This window comes from Solea senegalensis, linkage group LG5, assembly GCF_019176455.1.
Source record: "Solea senegalensis isolate Sse05_10M linkage group LG5, IFAPA_SoseM_1, whole genome shotgun sequence".
Lineage (NCBI taxonomy): Eukaryota > Metazoa > Chordata > Actinopteri > Pleuronectiformes > Soleidae > Solea > Solea senegalensis.
Genome location: NC_058025.1, coordinates 9,437,422 through 9,463,878, shown reverse-complemented (window position 1 = coordinate 9,463,878; position 26,457 = coordinate 9,437,422). Strand labels below are relative to the sequence as shown.

At 39.2% G+C, this 26,457-nt stretch overlaps 1 protein-coding gene across 3 annotated transcripts in view; it reads left to right on the top strand.

Annotated features, from left to right (window-relative positions):
* The window catches only part of ccser1 (coiled-coil serine-rich protein 1), a 117,994-nt gene that overhangs the window by 8,363 nt on the left and 83,174 nt on the right, over positions 1-26,457 (top strand). For all 3 annotated transcript variants that reach the window (XM_044025198.1, XM_044025200.1, XM_044025199.1), the window contains exons 3-6: positions 214-622; positions 2,443-2,627; positions 9,617-9,713; positions 15,058-15,163. In XM_044025198.1, the coding sequence (XP_043881133.1) occupies positions 214-622; positions 2,443-2,627; positions 9,617-9,713; positions 15,058-15,163 (797 nt within the window). The remainder of the gene's footprint in view (positions 1-213; positions 623-2,442; positions 2,628-9,616; positions 9,714-15,057; positions 15,164-26,457) is intronic.

Below are 26,457 nucleotides of genomic sequence, written 5' to 3'. Positions count from 1 at the left end.
GTTTTATTTCCTAGTAGAGGAGGGAACTCTAGAAAGGAAAAATGGACTCAGTTTAACAGTTGCAAACAAACCTAGACTATTGAAGATTAAATGCAAAACTGTGCTGTTTAAACACAAATATACACCTATTTAATGAAATGAGCTGTCTTCCCTATTTGGCCCAAAAGAGGCTTTTTTTTCCAACTACTTAATAACTTGTTTTTGTTTCCTCAGATTTTTGTCGATCCAGCACAGTCTAGCAGTGAAAAACCCTTACTTCTCGACACCAGCACAGCCAACAACACAGATTATGAGACTGCCATTTCCCTCTCAGAGCCAGAGACAGCTGTAACCTGCCTACCTCTGCTGGAACAATCACTGGAAGAGAGGAAGGAGAGGGAGGAGGAGCGAAAGGAAGCAAAGGAAGAGGTGTCAGTAGCAGATGAGCGGAAGGAGGTGGTGAAGGAGAGCCTCGCAGAGACCACAAGTGAGAGCGAGGCATGTGTGGTACGCAGTGAGGGTTGTCACTCCAACCCAGAGCAACCGGACAGAAGGGCAAGAAAAACACTCTCCATGCAAGAAAGAGGAAGCTTCTGCGGCTGCCATGAACCCAGATCATCTCACTTAAGGAAACCACATGCAGGTATGACACTGAATGTAAACAAGTCTCAGACACTTGTGCCGAATTTATGCTGAATGGGTGTGCAGTGTGTTTCTGCTGCTGTGCTGCTTCTGCTATGTCTGACATGGAACATACTTGAAAATATTCTAAATACTCCTCTGTACTCAACTAAATACAGTACATAGTATGGCATGGCTCAACTCTACACGGGTTGGGTAATTTTCCATTACTACTGTACCTCCTCAATGCAAAGCTGCATGAAAATGATGTGACGTTGTTTTATATGCGACACAAACACAAACTAGTGACAAGCATTTCATTTCAGTGTACTGCATCATTAGAATCAGTTAATTAAAAAGATTAGTTCAGTACTTCCTGCATGACCGGAGCACAGACTCTTGTCTGACACGGCCACTGAATTAAAACACGGCAGAAGGGGTTGTGATGCGGCTCACGGTCGCCGGCTTTCGGCAGTGCTGTCGCTAAATACACCAGACTCCTCTGTTAAATATTAATATTTTAGAAATTTCCTTGCTAAATGTTTGGGATCTTTACCGATCTACAATTCGGCATTGTTTGGATCCTGTGATTCCTGTGTCGGGTGTCGTGCTCATCACTCTTCCTGTGGCCGGCAGTCTGTCAACATCACATTTAGTATCGGCTCAGCTTGCTTAGAACCTCACCAGAGCAGGTACTAAAAAAGTACCAGGTACTATTGCTAATAGAGTCGAGCTGTACCGTGCAAGTCCGTGCTATATGCTAAAAGCTTTGTTAATTAAGAATGGACTTAAATGAACTTAAATGTTCTGCTAGGTTGTGCTTTCCAACAAAACGCGTTGTGTTTATGACATATGTGACAGATGGAGGAAACTGTGGTGAAAGATCACTTTCACTGTCTATTTTTGCTGTGGGCTACGTTCAACTCACACTTGAAATATAGGTGCGGGTTCTTTTTCTAAAAAGAGAAAATAATCTCTCAAGACCCAGTGTGAACCCGGCCTTATGCACGTGTGCAGCAGGAGCCGTGGAACAGAAGCAGGCAGATGCTGCTTGATCACTGATACGCAGGCGGACATAAACTTGGCTTTCATACATGTCTGACGTTCCTTTTGTGATGACGGCTCCTTGAAAATGGCTGACCAGGTATTTTATCTCATCGGCGACACGGACTTGTCTTGCTGTGCAGTGGTGATGATGTGTCTGTGTGAATGCTTTTTTTATTCCATTTGCTTTTATCTTTATTTGCTCACTTATAAGAAACCACATGAGCACATTTATTCACATTTTGTGAACCACAGGACACAATGTTTTCTTGAGGGGTAACATCCAAGATTATGTAGTGAGTCAGTCAGTTTGGCCAACCGTGTTGCTTGTAAAAGTGCTTTATAAATAAAATTGGACTGGATAAATAAAGTGATTAATGTAAAAACATTAATAATGCATACAGTACAATGTCTTACATTAGGCCTGTAAAAAAACAAATGCAGTTTTATAATTTTGTGAGTATATAGAGTAATTAAACAAGAATAAAGAAAAGACAGTAGACATTCACATACTCGCACATATTCTGTAGTCTTGTCCTTAAATGTTCAGAGTCCTCAGTTTTGTTTCATTGCAATCGTGGTTTACAAAAGCATTATGCTTGAAAGGCTTCATAAAAGGTAAAGTGAATATCCTCGCATATGTTGTTTGAATAACAGCTGCTTTGCAAATGTGTTTTGTGAAAATAAAAAAAGTATATTCCTTGCAGGAAATAGAACCTATTGTTAATGTAATTAAATATTTTCATGTGTAAAAACATAACCTAATCGTTTCTCTTTTTTTTTTCTTTTGCACTCCAGCCTCTGTGTGTAGCAGTGTCAGTCCCTACCATGAGGTGATGCGGATGGAAAGGCGTCTTCGCTCCTCGTCTGAGGGGGCAGGTGGGCCTCGTATCCATGGAAACCACAGAGATGCCCCGGGCGTGGAGGGATGCAGTCTGCTCAAACACAGACACAACTCTTCGTCGTCTAAGCTGGGGAGTCTGGTACGTCTTGAGGTTGAAATTTTTTTGTGACTTTCGTGATTTATACATCCATTATTTGTACAGAATCTTTTCACACGGGCAAGTCCTCTAGACAGGGCAAATACGAATATGTTTCTGGGCAGCTTTGATCACCTCGAAGAGTTTTTTTTCACATACCTTGGACACCATTAAAACTTTACACACATGGCAGTTTGTGCTTGTAGGTGAGATGTGGGGCAGAATATCACAGGAATAATGAATTTGGCTTCTTGAGAAAGAAATGTAGCCACTTCAGTATTCTCGTATCTCTTCCTCTGGTGCTTGTCATTCTCAAAGATTGGTTGGGCAAAGAAACTTAATATGTGCTGCATTTTCCCATACCACCCATTTATGAGTGTGCTCATAAAAACACCTCCAAAACAACTGTATTTGGCTGCAAGTGTAACCGGTGGTGAACACACTGCCTTATCATATACATGATGATTAAGTATCCTTCCCAAACTCACCCAGTACACAATGTACTACACATCTCTGGCCATAAAACTACAATGATGATAGTTCCAGCAGGCTCTGAGCATAGTACACTGGACTATGCATTGCAGCTATCGCAAAAGTAGTGTCTGTATATTTCACTCACTGTGAATTAAATTAGTTGGTGTAAATTTAGGGTTCTCTGGCATCTCTTTAACAAATGTTATTCATTTATGCATGTAAAAGAGAACCAAATGAAATATGATTTGTGATGATTTAGACTGGCATAACTCAAGTTCCTTAAGTTTAAATGTGTAATTTTGTATATATGCTGCTATAAAGCCATCAAGTACTCTGAAAAACAGCTCCAGGCATTTGCAGCATTTAAATTGTATCCTGGCTGTAAGCTTCTTCTGCCTCACAAACACTGCATGTGCTGATCCTCTGTTGTTTCTGGAGGTAGGCTGCTGTGTGTGAGCTGCTTTTCTTACAACACAGACCACAAAGCTCAAGGGGAGGTTTGAGTCGATACCATTTTTAAAAACAAAACAAAAGCCTTTGACTGAGCGATTGCACTGAGCAAAGACATACATGGCGCATTTCTACATACTAAGAAAGACTTTATGTGCATGTGACATATTGTAGAAAAATGTAGAAAATTCTTTTTCAGGATTATTGATCGAAAGGCGGCCACCTAGGGGCTGTTCACATGCGGTGACACAAGTAGATTCAAATGGACTCAAGCATCAGACTATTTCAACTTCTTTGGTTGTAGCCAAAGAAGAGCTGAAACAATTACTCGATTAATCGATTACTAAGTTAATCATAAACTATTTTGATAATCGATTAATCGGTTTGAAGCTTTTTTCATGATTAAAACAAGATTTTCTGATTGTTTTCAGCTTAAATGTGAATGTTTTCTTCATTTCTCTGACATTTCTTTTAACATTTTCTGACATTTTATGGACCAAACGATTACTCGATTAATGAAGAAAATAATCAACAGAAGTTGCAGCTCTAGTAGCCAGTGCTTTCAGAGCATCTTATGACTTCTGGGACAAAGAAGTTGGTCAACCTGGTCTTTGTCCTCTCTGACATAAACTCTGAAACTCTGTCATCAAGATAAAGCTCCTGAATCAGTTGGTGAAAGATTCACCAAGACGCATGGAGCAGAAAAGCTGCTGGGGTAGGAAATGCAGTGCTGATTATCATTTGTCCCCGTTTTGATTCTATTCATTGTTTAATGGTTTAATTAATTCAGCGGCTTCAGTCATCAGCAGCTCCCAAGTTTTGGTTGCCTTGTATCGTTGGACACGATGGAAGTGCATCCCTAAGTGCACCCTGGTTAAAGACAAATCTGGCTTCTTCCACGTGTTTTTCCACGCTTAAGATGTTGCACGTGAATGGCCTCCATACAGAGCATATGAATTTATGAAGCTCCAAACTTCATGCTTGATAAAAGTTGGTTGGTTTTCAGAAGCCACTTTTACTTTATGAAAAAAGCAGCGTGACACTAAAACATTTGCTGTGGGCCTTACAATCCAATGCATACATCATATCATTTATCATGTATATGGAAGCACAACTAAAGTTACTGTGGGTACAAAAATACTGAACAGAACTTCATTGTTTCTGTGTATACAATGCGGGTGACTCCTGTGTGACAGGGCACCTGCACACAGCGACAGACACACAAAAGAACTCCAATGACAAACATTGTGCCGTTTGAATATGCTTCATTGTTGCCGTGTCATCACATCTGAGACAGATTTATAATTATCACAAGGCAATTACAGATTTGCTTTGCAAATACAAATAACTCATTTGCGCAATATGGACGACGAGGAATCTCCGTGAAGCCGTGAAGGCTGCCTTTGCTTGGGCTGTTCAGCGCAATTGTAATTGTTCCGTTTTAGAATCTCTTTTGAAGCTGTGAGACTTTTATTTTACCAGCATATTCAGTGATGGAACTCACAAGTCTCTCAATGACAGCTGTGTGATAATCGCGTGGCAGAGTGACGGTGATTATGTTCAGTAGCAAATGACAGAAACACTTTTTTGACTGGCCTACACGGCTAGTTGGTTAAACTTCATTCCACTTTACTTTACTTATGCGTATCAACAATTGAAGCGGGCTTCTGAGACACTTGTAATGTACAGTGCTTCTTCTTTTCATATTTTCCCCTTGTATCAGTCTTACAGAAGGGAAAAACATGAGGATATGACTCCTGACTGCCCACAGTGGCTGTAAAATATCATAAAAAAAAGAAGTAACTGTTATTATATTTTCATGAAATCAAATTGAGTTTAAAATTTAATTTTCTCTGAGGCTATGTTTCCTAATACATGGTCCAATTAACAGTGAGGGTTATAGTTGATGAAATTCTCATTTTAGCTTATGACTTATCTATTACTATTACTGTTGGCAATTGTGGCAAAATGAGGCAAAAATGGTGTCGAATAAAGAGCACCAATATTATTAAAAACAAGAATATTAATTTGTTACCTAGAAAAAACTAAGTACATTTAAATATGGCAAATAGTTCAAGGGGATGAGGTTAAGACTTCCAACTTGTTTGTTTTCCAAAGCACTAAGCAGTCTAGCTACAAGTAAAATAGTAATTGTACCTGGGAAGAATTGAGTTGATAGTCAATTAGTGGCTCTTTAGCAATCAGAGAGGAAAGAGTGTCTGTTGAACTCGTACCCTCCAGGAGGGATTGACTGTGTCTGCTGTAGAAACAAGGTTTGGTTTAATTTACTGGAACTTCTAATCACCCACAGTCACAAGGCTAAAAGCCACAATGACTGTCCTTGGATGTCTTAGGCCATGTTGGTTCATTCATGGAGTTGGAGTTTGTTCCTTAGTCTTTTTTTGAAATAATTTCAAGAGGTGGGTTTAAAATTAGGTCGCCTGGTACAATCATGATTTAATCAAGTGCCTTTTTTCTGATGTAATGATTTTGTTATTTTTTTCCCTGTCAAGCAATTTTCCAGTTTTTCAGAGATTATTAAAAGTATTGCTCTTACTTTGTTCGAGGTGTCTCTCAAACACAAAGAAATCCTCATTTTTGAGGAAAAGTCAGGCATTCTTGCTCATTTATGCTTGTGCACAAAATATTTAACTGGACAGTGTTTGTTGTGTACTTGAAAGTGTGTGCACTCTGCTTCAGTGTTTTTAATATCTTGTGCTGTCGCAGTCATTTATCTGCTGCCTGTCAACAATGACACAGAACAGCTATGAGTGTTTTTCATTAATTCTGACATACACACAGCCAGAAAGGACCCCCCTGAAACAGGTGTTACTCTACTATTATATATTATTTTTTTGTATTAATGGATTGCAAATAGGGGTTGGGTCCCAGAAGCCGACATCTTAGATAGATCCCTTTCATGTCAAGTCTAGATATGTGACATGTTGGAAGTGCCGATATCTCACTCTAACATATGACTGTAGTCATATTTTATGCCTCGGCAGCCTTTGCCACCTTACAATACGTGATATGAATCCTGTGCTGGATTATGTATCTCCAATTTATGGCCTTGGTGAATATATGACAAGTGACGAGCATTGAGATTTAGTATTTTTCTATTTTTCAATTATAAATGACGTTGCTTGTTGAACATGAAAGGAATGTTTGCTCGAAGATGAATGATTATTCTTGACTGATAAGAATAATAAACATTATCTGATTTTAATTGACCCTTTGCAGGTAAAAAAAAAAAAACCTTGATTTTATACAACAAACATGCAATACTTTGATTATGACTGACTGTTCAATTCTTTATTCCCTCAGGCTACAAAGTAAACACAACTGTCCATGAAGTGTTTGCTCAGACCGAATGAAAGCCATTTGTTAGTCCATATATTTTCCATCGCTTGAAGCAATAACATCGAGCTGCAAAGCAAAATCTCTCTCGCTTGATCTTAATGCATTTACCACCCCTAAGCACTGAATAAATGTAATTTTCATAGACTGTATGTGCAATTTTCATGCGTATGAACAGGAACAAGTCGCTTTTCGATTGTCTGAAATGTTTTCTTGTGCTTTCTGTGTCTTTTTTGCCTGGCATTTAATCCTCTATATGGAGCTATCATTTAATGAGACTCAAACCTGATATTATCTCTATTAACTCAAGAATTATTCTGACCGAAAACACATAAACGAGGTAAAAAGGTGACATCTTTGCGTTGTAAAATCATATGAGCACATTTCTTTGGTTAGAGGGGCACATTAAGATGGGTAATGTAGCCTTAAATGAAGTCTGGCTGCACTAGTATTATGAGTCTTCACTTCTTTTCCAAAGCCTTGTAGCTATTACCTTTTATACCTAAAAAAAAAAAAGGTCTTGTGTTCAGTTGCATTACCTTTAGAATCATCTCTGGTTTCTCTGTCTTATGTTTACTGCCCTGGGAACATTGTCATGGTGATAGTCATGTGATGCTACAGAATGCTTTATGTATTAAAATGCACCGTCTTCTGGCTTTTTTTGCAAAGTCAATGAGGAAGTAAAAATATACTGAATAGCCAGCAGGGGGCGACTCTGCTGGTTGCAAAAAGGGGCCTGACTTCTCACTTGATTTATAATGTGAGTAAACATATTCTTATCTCAATCGCTACTTTTGGTTCCTCTTGAATTTTACATGAGGACAATAGAACGGCACGTATGAGTGGACACCAGTGTGATTAACAGCTGGTATTGTCGATGCCTCTGAACTCCCTGTTCGTCAACACGGCACTGGCCAAATCCTACGGGTTGGCGTCACGACCAGTTGCCACTTGAATGTTATTTATCATGCAGTGGCTTCACAAAGACCATTAACCATTTGGAAACCATTCTCCCATTTCTCTAACACACCACTCTCGAACACACTCACTCAGGGACATGCATGAACTGAGATGTGGTTGAATAGTGAAACATTTCACTGAGAACCGAGGGAATCAATATGCGGTGGCCGTTAGGGTCTTCATGCTCTAACAACAGTGATGAGAACTGAATCGAGTTGGTGCCCAGATTTTTCCAGGCACCATTTTATACTTCACTTCAGATTTTTCATTTTCAGTGCACATTACATTCAGGATTCAAGTTCTTTAAATCAATGTTAAGAGCTGTAAAGGTAGCCCGTTGTCAGCACCACCCAGATTTTATTAAAGAAAAAGATTGTTTCATGTTAATTATTATTTTTTTCTTTCCTGAACTAGTTCTAAATACTTTCTGGAGTTTAAAATGACCTATTTGGACTTTTAGGGTGGGTTTAACAATTCAGTGTATTACAAAGAAACACTGTGGTGTTCATTTAATTTTTACCTTTTGTAATCACTTACCCATTGGTACACTGTGAAAATCGAATTCGCTAAGTTGTTAGCAAATATTATTTGCCACTTGCCTTGGGGATTAGAGTAATTGGAAAGCAACCTGCACAAAGCACTTTAACAGTAAAGCACATGTTGGCAATTGAGTTCTCAAACTTAACCTGTATTTGTGTACGTTGTGTGACATAGCAACAAAATTATTGATGGTCTTGCAAAGTATTTCTTACGTGTACTTTTGGCACAGCTGTATCATGTTTGTTTTTCTTTTTACAAATTAAGTTCAGTCATTTACACACACACAAACTTGTTTTTAATATCTTAGTGAGGACACATCATTGATGAAATGCATTCACTAGCTCCTTCCCCTAACCTTAACCATCACAATTAAATGCCTAACCTTAACCCTAACCTTTACCATGAACAGTTAAATGCCAAACCTTAACCAGAGCCTTATCCCTATCCTTTACCATAACCAGTCAATACCTTATCAACCTAACTACAGCTCAAATTTTAGCCCTAAACTTGACCAAATCCTCAGAAATTAGGTTCTGTCTCATTAGGAGCAGGTTTTGGGACTACTCTTCCTACCATGGTCAGTGTTAATACCAGAAAAGTCAAATAAATACCACACACACACCCACCCACACACACTCTAGCAGTAGTTAATCAACTGATTTGCAGATGTCTAGTTATTCCTGTGGAAACCCTTTTTTTTTCCTGCAGTGGTTTTTCCTCTTATCACCATCAGGTGGCAGCCATGACATTTGAAACACAGCTGAATTAAGAGGAGTCTCATCCTCCTGCATCATTACAATCTCATATTAATGAGAGAAAACACCAAAGCATTTATGGTTGCTTTCATTTCCTACCTCCACTGTGAATTCTCTGTTTGTTGCAGGTCGTGTTTAAAAGTCCGATGCAGTGATACACACAACGTTGTCTTTCAGGCCAGTTTGCAGGAAATCTTAATGCTTGATGACTCATTCAGGAAGTAATGGCCCACCCGAATTGCTTTGAAGTACATACTTTGATAATGTACTGTTATTGTCATATATTAACTATTATTTCAGATAGGACTGATTGGATCTTCAGAATAAAAAAAATCCCATGCATTAATTAAACAGAAATACACATTTTAAGCATATTGTGAGTTTATTAAAATTACTCCTTTTATTACATTTGTCTATGAATTATTCATTTTAATTATTCATTTTATTCATTTTCAGGATGTGTTAAACAACCTGGGATCCTCAGAGCTGGATGAAGATGATCTTATGCTAGACCTGGACCTCTCTGATGATCAGCATCAGCGACATCGACATGGTAACTCATACCGGTTAACACCTGCATCGCACTTATTACTTATTTTATTGTCTTTAATGTGTTTTATGTGGTTTATTTTTAAGATCAAATATCTTGTAGGTAAGTTTTTTTTTTGTTTGTAATGTGATTGTGCAGCACCTTGGCTGACAGTGCTGTTTTTAAAAATGCTTTATAAATCAAATTGGATTAGATCGGATCACTACACTGAGGTCTTTATGGCAAGTGTGTGGGTGAAGCATGCAGGAGGCTTTGAGAAACTACAGATGATGCACCAGCTCGCCCCTTTTAGCTGCATCCAGCCTGGCGATTTTTCTGTGTCTCCTTCAACATACTTACAGGACAATTCTGTGAACGGTTACCAACAATTTTCTTTAATTATCTTCTCAAAGTCTAAGATGTCTGCTCCTTAGGACCCATACAAACCTTCACCTTTATCTATCCCTCCCTCATTCAAGTGAATGTCTGCTCATATTTTGTGTCATTGTGACAGATTTTCTTTCTTCCTGGCTCTCCCCCTCATCCGGCCCCAGTCTTTCTCACCCTGCTTTTCTTCACACTCTCTTGTTTCCCCTTCTCCTCATTAGACCACCTCTATTCCATCACTTTAAATCATGAAACCAGTCCTCTCCCTGGTTCTTTCAACATGTGCCACGACTTTGATGTAGCTGCCTCATTTACAGCGATTTATCTCCTTTGTTATTTTGGCATTTCAGTCACACTCCTCCTGAAATGCCTCATGGTGGGAAAGTGACTGTCAGAGCAGAATTATTGCTCATGCTCTGCCACAGTGCAGCACAGAGTGCCAAAAACGGTAACCCCACATTCCTTTTATTTCACACATTAGAAAGCTGTGGGTGAGTGGCTGTTATCACGCGACATGTGTATGTGACAGAAGGGACTTAATAAACTCCTTCTGAAGACATGCCCATGTTAAATCTTGTAACATTTACTTTTTGGGAAAATAATTCACTGTTCCCCCCCACTGTGAAAAGATAAGTTTGTAAGTAAAGTAAAATTGAACTGATTTTAATTTTTAATTTTTTGTTAAATCATTGCTCACAGTAGCATTTCAACTATTAAGCAAACTATATGCTTTGCTAATAGTGTCAGTATTGATTATTTTGTTTCCTATGAATACATGTGTGTCTAACACGATGCACAATGCACACACTGACCTGGGCAGTTGGTGTTTTGCTGATGATGACACATGAATAAAATGATTAAGTGGGTGAACGTGACATTAAAGCTGAAATAGACAACTTTTCTGGCTTAATTTCACGGTGTAATGGTAATTGCAAAATGACACCATCTGTGTTCATTTTCCCACTCTATAATCGTGGGTTTCACTGTATTTAATTTGTGACTGGTTTTGGGTTTTCATGGAAAAATGACTGTATCCCAAAACAGTGACGAGAACATGTATTTCACCCACACTATGTTGTTTCACGACAGGGTTGCTTGACTCTGATGATGAAAAGTACCTTTACAGTCCTTGCAGAACTTACAGAAGTCATGTGATTGCTTCGTCTTTACGAAAGTGACCACACGGGAATCGCTAGGGACACAAAACATGTTTGGTTGCCCATTTTGTGGCCTTCCATTCTTGTGCTTTAGCCATCTACATAAAGGGAATGACAGAAAGGGCAGAAAACAAAAGATCAGTTGCTGAAATATCACGTTTACCCACTTAATCTTTTGAAGGAGAACACAACAGTGAGTTGTACAACAGATACAACAGAGCACAACAAGGAGTTCCAATAGTGTCGGAACAGAACACAACAATGAGTTCTGTCTATTAGAACAGAACACAATAATGAGTTTTAAAATCATTAGAATGCAACAGTGAGTTTTTATTGGTGTTGGTGGTCAATTATTGTTTAATAATCATTTGATTATTACTTACTTATGTAAGTTTACAAATGTTTGTTATCAGAAATGTAAATTGCTGTGAATATTTATAGTTTTTTTATTAAAAATATATGTCTACATTATTGCAGACACACAAAAAAGGCAGACTGGAGAGACAGACACCTGGCACCACCAGCTTTGATGGTTTTATGTCTGTCAAATTCTGTGATCGACTTAGATTTCGATTAGTATGACGTGACTGAAAGTTGGTCTTGAATCCAGTATTGGCAAGCTGTCAATGAGTTTAAACTCATACAACATGTGTATGTAATGCTCAAGCACGTCTCGAATAAACCTGGCGTAATAGACCTTTTTCCACAGCAGATATATCCGGATATGTAATAAGGCAAACCAGTAACATAAATTAGGTTAACGAGAAGCAGGGTTGTGTAGAGGTAGATCACACTAGATATTTGACAAGTTTGTTATTTTAAAACTGCATACATGTTTCCTGTATTTTCTGAATTGATGATGATGAGAAATAATGATACTGTATGGTCATCGCTGCTTATCATGCATGCCTCTTACTTATTAACACATTTGTAAATGTGAAGTTCATCTATATCTCTCAGTGACATCTAAATCCCAGATGGACTCGCAGAATATTACTGTTCCATCCAAATGAAGGCTAATGAAGGCAAATTAAGTCAAAGGGATGAAGGCTGCTACAGAAGCTTTAGCCCTAATAAACTGCAGTTCCTGTGCTCTCTCTCTCTCTCTCTCTCACACACACACACACACACCCCTAAAACCTCTCTCAGGGCACTGACTGATGCAGAGCTGAAGGAGGCACGTGCCCACTAAAACAGAAGCTCACATGCTTAGTCATTAGACCTAATGGTTTGCAGACAGTAGCATGAAATTAAAGGTTTGATAAATTGTTCCCATAAAGTCGAGGGACTGAGACTTTGTTCTGGCAATGAAAGAAAGAAGCTTCTCCACACACACTGAGATTAAAGGGGCTTGCATGACCCGAAAAAAACTCACATCCCTGGCCTGCACACGCATGCACTTGGGCAATATGCACAAAACAAACATTCGGAAATGTAGAGTGGGGTCACCGTACAAAACTGGACTCACACCGATCCTAGTACCCCGCACACCCACCCACCCACACACTCATTGGCACTCGTGTGTTTACCTCTCTCTCAGGTGGCTTGTTGAAGCCTTTATTAAAAAGCAAGCAATTTCACAGCAATTTATGGCCAACAGTGTTCGGCTGCAGGGCTCTGTGTTCCTACTACAATTGTGACTTGTGCCCTGTGGAATTGGACAGGGACAGAAACAGAGACATGGAGACCTTTCAGGAAAAAATGCCAAATCTTACCACCAACTTTTATTCCAGATTCTTCCACACTACCATGTCAGATGGGGGCCATTAAAAGTAGACATGTTTTTTTGTTTTGTTTTTTTAGACTGTGTCATCGTCGCTCAAGTCTATGACTGTATTTTGTGGTTTGACTATTTCCCTAATTCAGTTTGGGAGGAGAATTAATAAGAATATTAATTACTATTATAAAAAAGTGTGATAAACATATCGCAAACAATAGCAGTGTTCCTCCTTTCACTTTCACATGATCATTTAAAGGGCTGTCACCCATTTTTTTCCCACTTGGTCAAGTGAAGAATGAACTTAAAATCTTTATGAGGCTGCAGTGTTTGTTTAATTCACATTTTAATATAGAGTTGGATGATTAAATTTGACCAGTTTTTATTCAGTTTATTTGATATTTTCAGAACTTTTACTCATGGAATGTGTTATAATTGACCGAAACACGTGTAGAGCAGTGTAGGGCTTTTACTTTCTTTGAAGTAAGTGACTTTGGCATAGAAATTGTTGTCATGTTTTATTTCTTTCTTTCAATCCCCTCACCTTTCTCTGATGTTGTGGGAATGAGCCATATATCTCAGGTCCACTGTCTGATGATCAATTGACATTTATGTTTAGTTTAGTAAAAAATCACAGACACACACGTCACGGACAGACATGACAGGTAGAGTGAAAGTTACTAATTAAGTGGTGCATTAAATGCTTCTAAATGTAACCTTTGAAAAATTATAAGCATATTTTATACATTGTTGTTCATTTTCCAGGGTAGTGATAGGACAAACTTAAATCATTATAAATAAAACAATTCTTTTGATACTTGCTTGGCCAGGTCTTCAGCGGCTGCTCGTTTGCTGATCTCTCTGCCTTCAGTTTAGGCTTCAGTAACTGAAAAGCACGAGATCGGGTGACTGACTTGGTCACTGAAGAACATTCCCTTTCATTACCTTCCAGAATCTCTTGTGTTGCTTTTGCAGTATGTTATGGGTCATTATCCATCTGTAATGTGAACTGCAGTCCTATCAGTTCTGCAGAACGTGGCTGGATGTGAGCAGAGAGGATTATAATCCTGCACACTTCAGAAGTCACCCTGCTACTTCTATTATCAATAAACCACTCCGCCTCCTCCATATTTGACTGATGATGTGATACAGTTTGGATCATGAACGGTTCCTTTTCCCTCTCCACACTTTTCTCCTCCCATCATTCCGGTACAAGTTCATATTTGTTTCATCTGTCCAGAGAATCTTCTTTTCCAGAACTCTGCAGGCCTGTTTAGATATCTTCTAGCTTCCTGCTCTCTTGAGTGTTATCAGTGGTTTGCACCTTGTTGTAAACCCTCTGTATTTACATTCATGAAGCCGTCTCTTGATTGTAGACTTTGACAATGACACGCCTACCGCCTCAAGTGTGTTCTTGACCTGACTGGATGTTGTGAAGGGTTTTTTTTTTCACCATCAGAAGAACTCTGCGATCATCCACTTGACTTGTCTTCCGTGGTCTTCCAGGTTTTTGTTTTGCAGTTTTTGCCTCCACCGTTAATTTGGCCACTCCTGATGATTTTGCAATCTCTCTGATAGGTTTATCTTATTTTCTCAGCCCAATGAGGGCCTTCTTCACCTGCATTATTGCCGAGCCTCTGAAAATGAACGATAATGTATAAAATCCTTACAGTTTCTCAAAGGTTAAGGTTGTTCAAGCCCTCAAATTAAAGTTGAGACACTTTAATCACATCTTGATTGTTTCATTGTGATGGTGCAAAAATGACAACATGTGTGTTTTTTATTATTTTAGATTTGTTAATTTATCACAAATGATATCATTGCATTGTTGAACAATGCTATTGCATTTCGGACTGGCGAACTGTCCAGGGTGTACCCCGCCTATCGCCCGATGTAGCTGAGATTGGCACAGCACCCCCCGCGACCCTCTGGTGGAGGATAAAGCGGTAGATGATGACTGACTGACTGACCTAATATCATGCAGCCTTCGCTACTTTATGTTTGCTGGGTACAATTTGATGTGGTTTTGCTTGGACAAATTATCAGCTGAGATGAACTCACTAATTTGTGTGTGTGTGTGTGTGTGTGTGTGTGTGTGTGTACACAGTGTCCAGGGAAGACTCCAGCCAGTCTCTGGCCTCTTGTCTGAACCTGCTCCCCTCCCCCATGGACCAACCAGGAGATCGCATCCTGGGGAAAGAAAACAATCTGAGGTACATTTACATATTTTTGTACAAATGATATACTTTCTGTGCTCTCTCATGGAAAAAATATTGATAAACAAAGATATATATATATATACACATCTAGGCATTATAAAGCCTGGGTCATGGACTGAAAAGACAAATAAATGCATCTGGCTCTGGTTGAGTCGACTACAAATGGGAGCAGATGGATGGCTCATGGATCAGTTTTGGTTCACTTCCCCACTGGGGCATGTACAGAATATTCCCAGTACAAATTGTCTTCATTACATTATAGTAATGATTTAGTCTGTTATGCCACATGCCAAATTGCCACGTGATGCACAAAGAGATGAAGACAGAGGGAGGTTATTGCTGATCGTGAATGACGTGTTTTTATTGCGAACGCCCCCCTCCCCCCCCCAGAAGAGATGAAACAAGATTCTCGCCCAGAAAGATGGAGGGTACATCAATAAATGATGTCAGAATTAAATATGCAAGTTGTCTTTATCTTGTCCTTTCTGTAGGCGTTGGATGTCTCCACTTGATTTGGTCAATCCTTTTTCCTCTCTCCTCAGAAATCAGAGTAGACCTCCCAAGGCACACACACAGAAATGCATCCCCACACAGCAGCTCTCTGGTTAGGCCTTATTTGGTTTTATGGAGCCAGTGGGTAATAAAGGGGTTGTATTACCAGTGGTATCGTCTGGTGGTGTGTCTGACAAGCCAGCAGATGATCATTACTTTACCTTTCAGTGCTTTTTCTCTCCACTCCTTGGTTGAAGTAATTTTTTTTTCTGCTCACACCTATAAAGTATATCCGTCTATTCAAGTTTTCCCCTTGAACCAACTGCCGTTCTTCTCTGTTTCCTGAGACACTGCAGGTCAACTTGTGTGAGTAGGTTTGGAAGTAGAGGTGAAAGGATTCATACTACACTGTGAAGACAATGGACTTAGCCTTGGCTTTTTTTCCAACAATGTTTTTTTTTTACGCTTTTTCTTCTGACACTGTTTGAGTGTTTCATTGAATAGAGAAACATTTTCTATGTCTAGACAGTGGCGCTGGTGAATCATGCAAGTGTGGAGTCAACCTTTTCAGCCCTTTTTTAGACAGTTTTATTGGTTGTCTCATTTAAACTACTCCTACTTCTTCACTACACACGCACACACACACACACACCTAACTTATTTCTCTCCGTGTATAAGGTCAAGTCTAAAATCGTATTTATTTATTTTAATTGAGCTTTCCAGATCATATCTATCCATTCTACAACTTTAGCTCTGGCTAGTTTGTAGACACATTTTAAACAGGGTTAGTCTTCTGTCATGCCAGCAGCTGTAGGAGGGAGAGCATTAACCCTATTCCCATGTTAGTTGAGAATGAAAGCGTACCAATACAGCATTTGCTAATTTGTACTAAATGTAGTTGGAAGTGTCACGACTTTGCAGACGTTCAGTTTTAAACTACATCATTAGACAGATTATAACTTTGACCCTCAGTAATGAAGGCAGTAGATAAAATGTTATTTCTCACCGTGAGCAGGCGGGGCTGTGTAAACCAGCATCAAGGCAATCTCTTCAGTTCTTCTTGATAGATTTTTTTTGATAGTGCGGACAGAAATGATTTGTTGACTGGCATTTCTACCCCTACAGCAATGCTCTTTGCACAACCTAATCATGAACTTCACATTCATATCCTGGCATCCCCCTGTGATAACCTTATTAAGCCCCTCAACTGATTACATGCCCTCTTTAAACACAGCCCTGCAGTCTGCGGTAAAGTCTTAAAATAGGACTTAAGACTGATTTAAGCCTCCACAATTATAACACATTTAACTGTGTGTGTGCACTACTGACAGTTTGACAGTGACATGACAGAGTGGGCTTCAGGAGAAGTGCATGCATTTGTCCAGAGTGCAGAGCAGCAGAGTAACTCAGAGGCCTGGATCACACTCGAAGCACGTGCGTCGCTTCTGCGTCGCTTCTGCGTCGCTTCTGCGTCGCTTCTGCGTTGCTTCTTTCTGACTTTTTCTCTGACAGAAAACATAATGTGATTTTGTTTTGTTGACTCAGAAAGACAGAAAGTGAGCGATATAACGAGAGATGATCTGCCCATAACCTGATAAATAGATTCAGCCCAGACACTAAAACCAGGCCTAATTTACTTGGTTTCAAAGTGAACTTTGACTATATATATTATAATCTATAAGACATGCCCGTAAAACATGCTATACGATGGACCTGGGATTGACGTACATGCAGCTGCTGGCGGTGGCAGGTGTTCATTTCCTGTAATGACAGTCAAGGTTGTGATTTCCTCTTAAAGAACATTTTCACACTTATCGACAACAGACTGTCTAGTGTCTAAGTGAATGAACTCTGATTGGAGTGGGAAAAGGGAGCAAAGTGTGTTTGCCCAGGGCTTCCTCGCGGAATTTCCTCTCTCCCGTCGTCTTTCTTTTGCTTCATCTCGGGTGCCACGTTCCCTGGAGAGCGATATTGATTTGCTAGAGGCAAAGGAAGAGAACACAAACAAACAAACAAACAAACAAACAAACAATTATTTCTTATTTTCCTGGACTTACCCTAACTATTAACCGAAAATCTATCCGCTTTTTCTGTCACCAAAAGCAGCCCGTCACAAAAACACCCGGAGACAGATCAAACACGCGTACAAACACACCTACCTGTCAGTCATTCAGCCCACCCAGTGTCAGCAGGAAACTGGTGGTTATCTGACAGACTGCACAGAACATCTGCTCTTTACACACACACAGTAAACACAGCAGCACAGTCTTGTATGAATACCTCGTCTCTACTCTTTGGTGTTTGACACTTGGCTGATTTTGAAAGCAGGTTTTTAATTCTCTTTCTTTATGCCTTTTAAAAACATTGATGACACCGTAACAAATGAAGTCGTTAAACATGCATGTTGCATAGCTGCATTCATGTGTAGTGAAAGAGAATCTGAGATCTAAATAGATTCAGGAGAGAATGAAGGTGGGAATCGTAACAGTCCATTTTAAGTATTGTACATAATAAGGTGGCACACACTGTCCTCGTCTGCATTTACATGATGCACTGTGACTGTCAGACAAGGAAGTCAGATATAGACTCGGTAAATTGGGTGAGGTTTGAATGAAACTGGGCAGTATGAACTGCGTAGTAATAAGTTATTAGAAATAATGACGGGTACTATAATACTCACTCACTCACTCTACTGCTTCATCCACATATCATCCACATATACTATAATAATATTGGTAATAATAATAGTAATGATAATAATACATTTGCCAGAGTGTAAGTTGATATTTTTAACCAACAGTATAAGCTGAGAGTGGGAGAAATCACTCCAGTATCTAGAAAAAAAATCTTTTTTGCTTAGAATTGTCAAAATTGTTAAAAAGACAACTAATAAAATAGCTGACAGTTTCAGACATTTGAATATTGATTCATTTTCAGTGCTCAGTGCTTACACTACAGTGACTTTGCAGAGGTTTGAGAATAAATCAGACTTGCTTCTCATCATGTTTGGTGTTCTTCCACTAGATACCGAAAACACCAAATTACTGAATTACCACTTCCAATGCTGCTTATCCTTCAGGGGTAGCAGGTGAACTGGAGCCAGTCCCAGCTCTCAGCAGGTGAGATGCTGAGTAAATGATGGATAAGTCATAGTCTGATCACAGGGCCGACATCCAGTCATACTAAACTTCAGTGTGCCTGTGTTTTGGACTGTGGGAGGAAGAGCAAGCCATGCAGATACAATAACAAGCAGAAAAGCTGTGATTGCTCCAGTGCACCACCCTAATGACTGTAAATTCACCAAACCAAAAGACTTTTTTTAACTTCCGTGTCATGAGGACCATTTCGTTTTTTGTGCTTTGTTACATGAAGCCCTCTTCAGAGGCTTATCCACTTTTTCCCATTTTAATATAGCCTTCCTGCATATTAATAATGACTGCACCTTAGTGCCTTAGAGTTACGCATGTTAGACCAGTGACTACTCATTACTCGTTTGTGATGCATCTGTAATATTGTTTTTTTTATGAAGACTCCTCTGCCTCATCACTCCTATAGGAGCAGCCACAGAGGACATTACATTTTGACAGTAGAGATATGGCTTGCCTGTTGCTATGGTAACGGCAGTCTACATGTTGAGTGCCGCCCCTCCCTGCCTTCCTTTCCTCTTTTCTGTTCCTTTCTCGCCTTTCATTGCTGTTTATTACTATGCAGGAGACAGGTAGTCTGAGAGGAGGACATGCAAACACTCAGGGGTGTCCTTGTCGGCCAATCTGCCTTTCTCAATTCCCATATCTCCAGGATTACTTTGCAGCTAAAACATTCACATGCTCTTGGCACGATAAACCTTGTCAGAAAAATACAACATTTGTGGACAAGTACCAATTCTCCTCCTTGACAACTTCATTAAAATGACTTCGGAGTCAGTATTTCTTTTCCCGAAATGCACAAGGTTTGCTTTATGCCTACACAGTATCGGAACTCTCATTTACCAGCCCGCCAAGTCTATACTTGGGGAAAAAGAGAGCTCCCATCACATGCCTCTAGCTACACCGTAGCTGTCAGTCCGCCCTGATCCATCCTTGTTACCTTCATTTCCAGTTTGTGTTTTTCATGTGTTACTGTTTCTGTGTTTACTTTTCTTTTTGCCTGAATGTGTACTGTATATGAAAAGAGGAGCAAGTGGAACATATCCAGTGAAGTGCAGGTCCATTAAACCTGTCATACACAGCAAAATGTTGGAAACTGATCCTGAGATGAAATAAGGTATTCCTTTATTAGTCCCACTATGGAGGGCAATTTACAGCACTGCAGCAGTAAAGAGAACAGCAACAGAATCATCAGTTAAAAAGTGCTAAATAAGTAAACATGCAATATAAACATAGGTAAATGTAAAAAAAAAAATTCACGGGCAATATAAACACAGGGACGCATAAAAAGTAGGGTCGTTATAAACACTAGGGAGTATAAAAGTATTAATAATGTATACGGTGTAACACTTTGAATACAAGGTAGATTGTATACTTGAGTTAGTTTGGTACTAACACGGCACTGAGCAACAAATAAAAGAACATCCTCTCACATTTAAGTAGATATGATGCAGAGTCATAAACTCTCAGAAACACGTGATCCATGATTCTACAAAATATTTTACACACACACGAAACACAGGATAAACTTTGTGTCCATGTCCATAAACATCATTTCTAATCCCACTGGATTGCATATAGTCTGCATCTCCTTCAGCAGTAAATCATATGTTTACAGACATTCACTCAAATACACCCATGCACATTTATAAAAATAGACAACCATAAAAAAAATAAAAAAATCCAGCTGAACCTTACATTGGAACTGGGGACAGATGAAATGCACTGTGGCGTGACACACACACAGCATACAGTGGGATTTGACAGAAATGGTGTCGTTATTGGTCTAATTCAGACATTCCTGACACCTTCCTTTGCAAGGGATATTTATTTTTTTTAGTCACAGTCTGTGCTTAATGAAGCATCCGGTTCTTTCGAGGCCTCAGAACAAAAGTGGCATTTACATTTTCATACTAATGCATTAAATGTTAAAATGTCTAAGTGTTCGTTTGGCTTTCAGTAACATGTATTCTGTGCTTTGCTGTTGTAGTCTGCTAGGTTTACTACAGAGTCGATAGAGGAAGACTATTTGCTGTTGGATTTAGTTTTGTTTTTTGTTTTTTTCCCCTCGCTTTGAGTGGAAATGTGTGGTCCTGGTTTGTAAGGCAGACAAAAAACATTTGGGGTTAAATGGCTCAAGTAATGTTACTGTTTAAACAGCAGACACAGCAGACCTGGCCGTGTTTGCCAGTTTGTGTTGTTGTGTTGTGTTTTTTTTGTTTTTTAACCCACACTTACATCATTCAGGTGATGTTGTGGTCAGACTCCACTCTGAGCTGCACAGTGCCTTTATCTTATCCCCACTTAATTTAATGTCTTCCCACACTGCTGAGATCTGTGAACTAAAGCCAGGCGTTTACTGTAGGGAGTGAGACGTCATGTTCTGACCACACTTCTGACAAAAAAAGAGAGGAAAAAATTAGGCAGATACAAGAAAAATAAAAGAACATTTCTGGTTGTTCACCTTTTGCATTTTCTTCATTTAGACTTGGATGATAAGATCCTTCTCTATCTTCTGTATGGCGTATGGAGAAAAGTGTGACTGTGCACAGCATCCTGATGTTTTGTCATGGAAATAATGTTGCCAGGTTTGGTAATATTGTGCCTTTTCAGAGAACAAAAACCTGTGCTCAACCCATGCAATAGCTGGAAATTCTGCATGGAAGGGCTGTTGCTTTTGGGTGCGGAATAAACAAAACAAATACAGTGTGTAAGTGTTAAGTGTGTAAAAAAGTGTCAGCAGGTGTGTTGCTGAACTTGCCTCTACTGCAATTGACCTTATTTTGCTGAAGTTTAGCATTTCTTCTTTTTCCTTTTTTACTTTAAGAAAACCAGGGTGACTTGCTTTATACACAAAGATCTCATATTTTCATTTCCCGTTGTTGACCTGAGAAAGGGCACAAGAAGGCGTACACAGTTGATGTAAGATGTCGTTGCTGCCTTCTTGATGTGCATTAACTGATTAGACAGCAGTTTGAATAAGCATCATTTTACATGTTTATGTCTTACTTACCTTATACGTCTGCTTATACAAGTCAAGTCAAGTGGATTTCTTGTCATTTCAGCCATATACGAACACACAGTTGAGATGAAATTAAGTTTCCCCAGGACCTATTTGGTGCTACATCAAGACTTTAACAAGACAGTGAGACGAGACAAATCTATACACAGATCTATAAACTAAATATATACATTTTAGACATTAATGGGACACGAGGACAGGACAAGACCGCTAACAGCACTAGTTATTGTAGCAATAGTTCACAGTTGTTGAGTATATACAGGTTGTGTAAGCTTATATCGACAGCAGTGGTGATAAGTATTATATGCGGAGAATATACAATATATATAGGGTGTTTGTGAATATAAACATAGCAGCAGGGATATAAAACATACATGCATATAAAGCATAATGCAGCAGTGCCATGGAAACATTTTATGAAGAAATGTGAAGGAGGTGCTCTTCTCGGATTATATTATTTACCAATTTTGATTTCCTGGATCAGAACTTGTGTTGGTGATTGTAAAATGTTATTTGGTGTACAGCAACTCAAGTAAATAAGATTTAAAGGGACATTGTTTTATAAATGAATAATATCTGCCGAAAAGAATACGAGATATGAAGATTGTACTGTTTATGAACTTTTGTGGACAGAATCTGTGAGAAATGACAGCCACATGAGAGTCGCGGGGCTGGAGCCAGTCCATCACAGGGCCAACTATTCACACTTTAAGTTAATTAGTTTAAGTGTTAATCTCTGCATGTTTTTGAATTGTGGGAGGAAGCTGGAGCACCACAGAAAGGCCCTCGTCGAACCGGGATTTGAACCACTGACCTTCTTGCTGTGAGGCAACAGTGCTAGCCACTCTAACATGACAGAATCCCTGTTATATAAATCATTGCTCCTTGATAAGACTCTTATTTGTTGATTCTGTCCATTTTTTTTGCTGTTATTTGAAAACATCACTACTATGAAATGAAAACAAAGCCGAATTATGACTCATCTTAGACGATGTGTTTGGCTGTGTGATAGGAAATTAGGCTGCTTGACAGAGAGAAGAGGAAATGAGATGAGAAGGACAGAGACAGCGTTTTAATATATTTTGGTGTTGTTGTTATTGTTATAGAACATCATTATCGAACATTAGCGACATGCTGTTTTTGTCCACTTACAGAAAACATTTCCTGGAATGAGAATATGCAGCTTAGCAGTGTACAAATCCACCCCAGTGTTTTCTCCTCGCTGTTTATTACGGTAAACATCTGTTTCTTTTAACACTGTCAGTTCTTTATCATGCTATGGTTGTAATACAATTTGACCTGATAACTATGGCTACTTAATTTCAACTAATCTCACAAAAATTCTATTATTTTTGCAACTCACAACAGTATTTAAGGCCATCTTAACCTTACCAGTGTATCTTGATTCTAGATCAAATGAATGCAAAGAAAGTCACTTTGTGTACCAGACTTTTAGATTTATTTGAATAATTCAAATGAAAAGAAGTGCGAAAGGCCTGAGAACACTATTTATATTGCAGAAATGTCAATGCAACAGCATTTGCACTTTAACAGGAGTTCCAGTTTTGTTGGCCTTTCTCTTTGACACAGGTGCTGTGTTGGGGTTGGGCAGATGAACGAACTGGGGCTGCGGTATTAACATATCCAAACGATCTAAAGCGATAGAGGCAGAGTGATTCTGTGACACAGAACCAGCAGAATTATTTCTCACCTGCTGTTTTACAGTCGATTTATTCATATCACTTCCTGAATGATAGATCCATAGTCTTTCGCCTTAAAGTTTTTTTTTGTTAGTTGCACAATCGGCTGGTTCAAAATCTCTCTCCATCGCAGAGCCGAAAAACAATGAGTTCTGCGCTTAATTAACGGCGATTAAGTGTTCACGCTGACAGCTCTACTAAGACCATATTACATTATCACAGACTTTTATGGTGTAACTCTAATGTTCCCTTCGCTTATCTCGTCTGAGCGTTTGCACTTGTTGCAGTTGAAAAGCTGAGATTTCTGGAACAAACCAAATCCAAACGGCACGAGGCAATTGAAATTCCTTCATTATCAGGGTTTTAGAATCAGTTAAGATTGAAGTAATTAATAGAATAGATACACATTAATGAGCCCCTCTAAATTTGCATTTTTAATGTGGATTTGTTGATTTGATTTAATTAAAAAACAAAATTCTGCCTCAGTCAACCGTTGGTTGCTTTTGTGATCTGTTGTCAGTTGTCATTATTGAAAATGCCAGAGGAACAATCCCTGGTTTCATAGAACAAATGAAAAAAACTGCGGATTAAATCCAGAAATGCTCAGAAAGGTAAGGCGTCACAGATCTCTTGGTGGTTGACTTTGAATCTATGGTAGTGTTTTGAAGTGAGAGTGTTCTATTTTAGTCAAACAGCACTTTAATATACAGTAGTTTTTCAATTTGCATCAGCTGTTTGCAACTCTAGAAACCAATATTAAATGGTTTTCTCCTAGCAACAAGACATTTTCATTGTAATTAGGGCGGGTGATTCTAGTTATTTCCTACAGTTGGCCATCCCCACCCACAAAAAAAAACAATAGAGTGCTTTGTGTTACGTTTTGAATCAACATGGATACTCACAGATACCAAGCTACTGGACAGAGCGAGAGTCTTGGAGGTTTGCTGATACTAAAACGAGGACAGAGTTATAGTGAGTGAGAGGTACATAATAAAGGTTAAAGGAAAAGTATAGATTTATTGTGAAACGTCTTCAATCTCAGAGTGCAGATAGCAAAGAAAAGCAGAAAGGACAATCAGGTTAATCAGAAAGTTACCCCTGCCGTATTACATTCATTTTATACTCTCCCTCTTTCTGTGTCTGATGACTTGAATTCACCATTAGATTCACTGCCTGGAGCTTGGCTCGGGCTTACTCTTTAGTCACAGATGCACTTTATGTCGGAGATGAGTTTAATGGCAGCATTAAACATCCGTAGCCGCAGGTGCTGAATGCAAATGAGTACACTGTGCCTGTCAGGTGAAAAGACGGAGTGACAAATGGGGACAATCATTGTCCCCTAGCTGTGGTACAGTATACTATAGCACTTTACCCACCAGGTACTCGCGTGATGCACAGATGTCAACGTTACAACGGTACATACGTGCACACTCTAATGGACTTTCCCCTCTCAATATGTTATTAGTATAAATGTAATCAGGGTGAAATCGGTGTAGGGGACTGACTGCCTTTTTTTTATTATCATGTCTGTGTCTGTTAATGTTTTTATTATTACTCTTGAGACAATGCTCTCTTTATATTGCTGATTGACAAGGGTGCAGCCCACGTCTTCCTTCTCAAGAAAAGAATCGTAAAGATGATGCACTTCAGTCTCACAAGATATGTCATGCAGCCATTATTTTATACATCGCACACTGGACTGAACATTATATAAACCCACACGTATACTGTATAGGTAGGTGCATATAGGAATGTACTGTTCGCTGTGTGTGCACATTGTTTATTGCCTGTGTGGACATGCATCGTGTGTGTCCGTGCTATTGTATATCAGTGCTGGGAGCCAATAGTCCAGTATAACAGGCATATGAGCAGTAAAAATAATGCATGTCATAAAAAGGCATATAATTGGCATTTTCAGGCTGGTGAAATGGATCGCCTCTAATGCTGCTGTTGAGAAATGGCTTCAGAGAGGAGGGCAGTGCGTCACAAGGATGGAGAGCAAAGTGCGCATGGGGGGAAAGACAAAAGGTAGAGACAGTATGTTGAAATTAGAGGAACAGACACATAAAAGGATAACAATTAAGCTGGGGTAAAAGAAAGAAAGGAAGGAAGGAGAAGAGAATAAATGGAGAAATGTAATATGTAAACAAGAAAAAGGAAATCAATGCAAAGGAAGTGAGCATTCCCCCCACACACCCACACACACACACACGGACACTTTTTTTTGTAGAAAGCGAGAGTTTGCAAGCTGTAAAAAAAAATGAACGAGTGTGACTGTTGGGCTATTGAGTCATGACAATTATAAGATGGATGACCCTAGGTGTTCGAAAGGTCTCCCTGCATGTACAACATCTATCATCACAGAACAGACTTGTCTTCATCTGTACTGTGTGTTTCCTGTGTGTGTTTGCTTTGAGTTCTTTCGAGCTGATAATGATGGTGAGAATCAGGATTAGAGGATGAATTAGTGTGCTTTGCTTTTTTTCATCTTTTAATGTAATAGTGTGTCTGTACTTGGCAACAATACTGGCTGGACCAGTAGTGGGGTTGAAATGGGGTAACGAAAACCTGGTCCTGATGAGGCAGATCCTAATATCTGAGGATATAATATTATATATAAATTAATATAATATAATATAATATTAAGTTAGGGGCTAAGATTTGAATTGTGGTCAGGTTAAGGTTAGTTTTAGGCATTAGTAGGTTTGGTTAGAAGGCTGGTGGGGCCATGGCTCTAAAAACTCACAGCTGTGTTGTCAGAACAGCGCATCACCTGCGCTCTCTCTCTATCTCTCTCTCTCTCTCGTCACCTCTGTAACTTGCAGCAATATTTCGGCACGGCTGTGATGCGTTCACTGATGCTTGTAAAATCCGCTCGCTCTCCCCTCACTGTATTCGCACACACGTACACATCACCCTGTCTCTAAT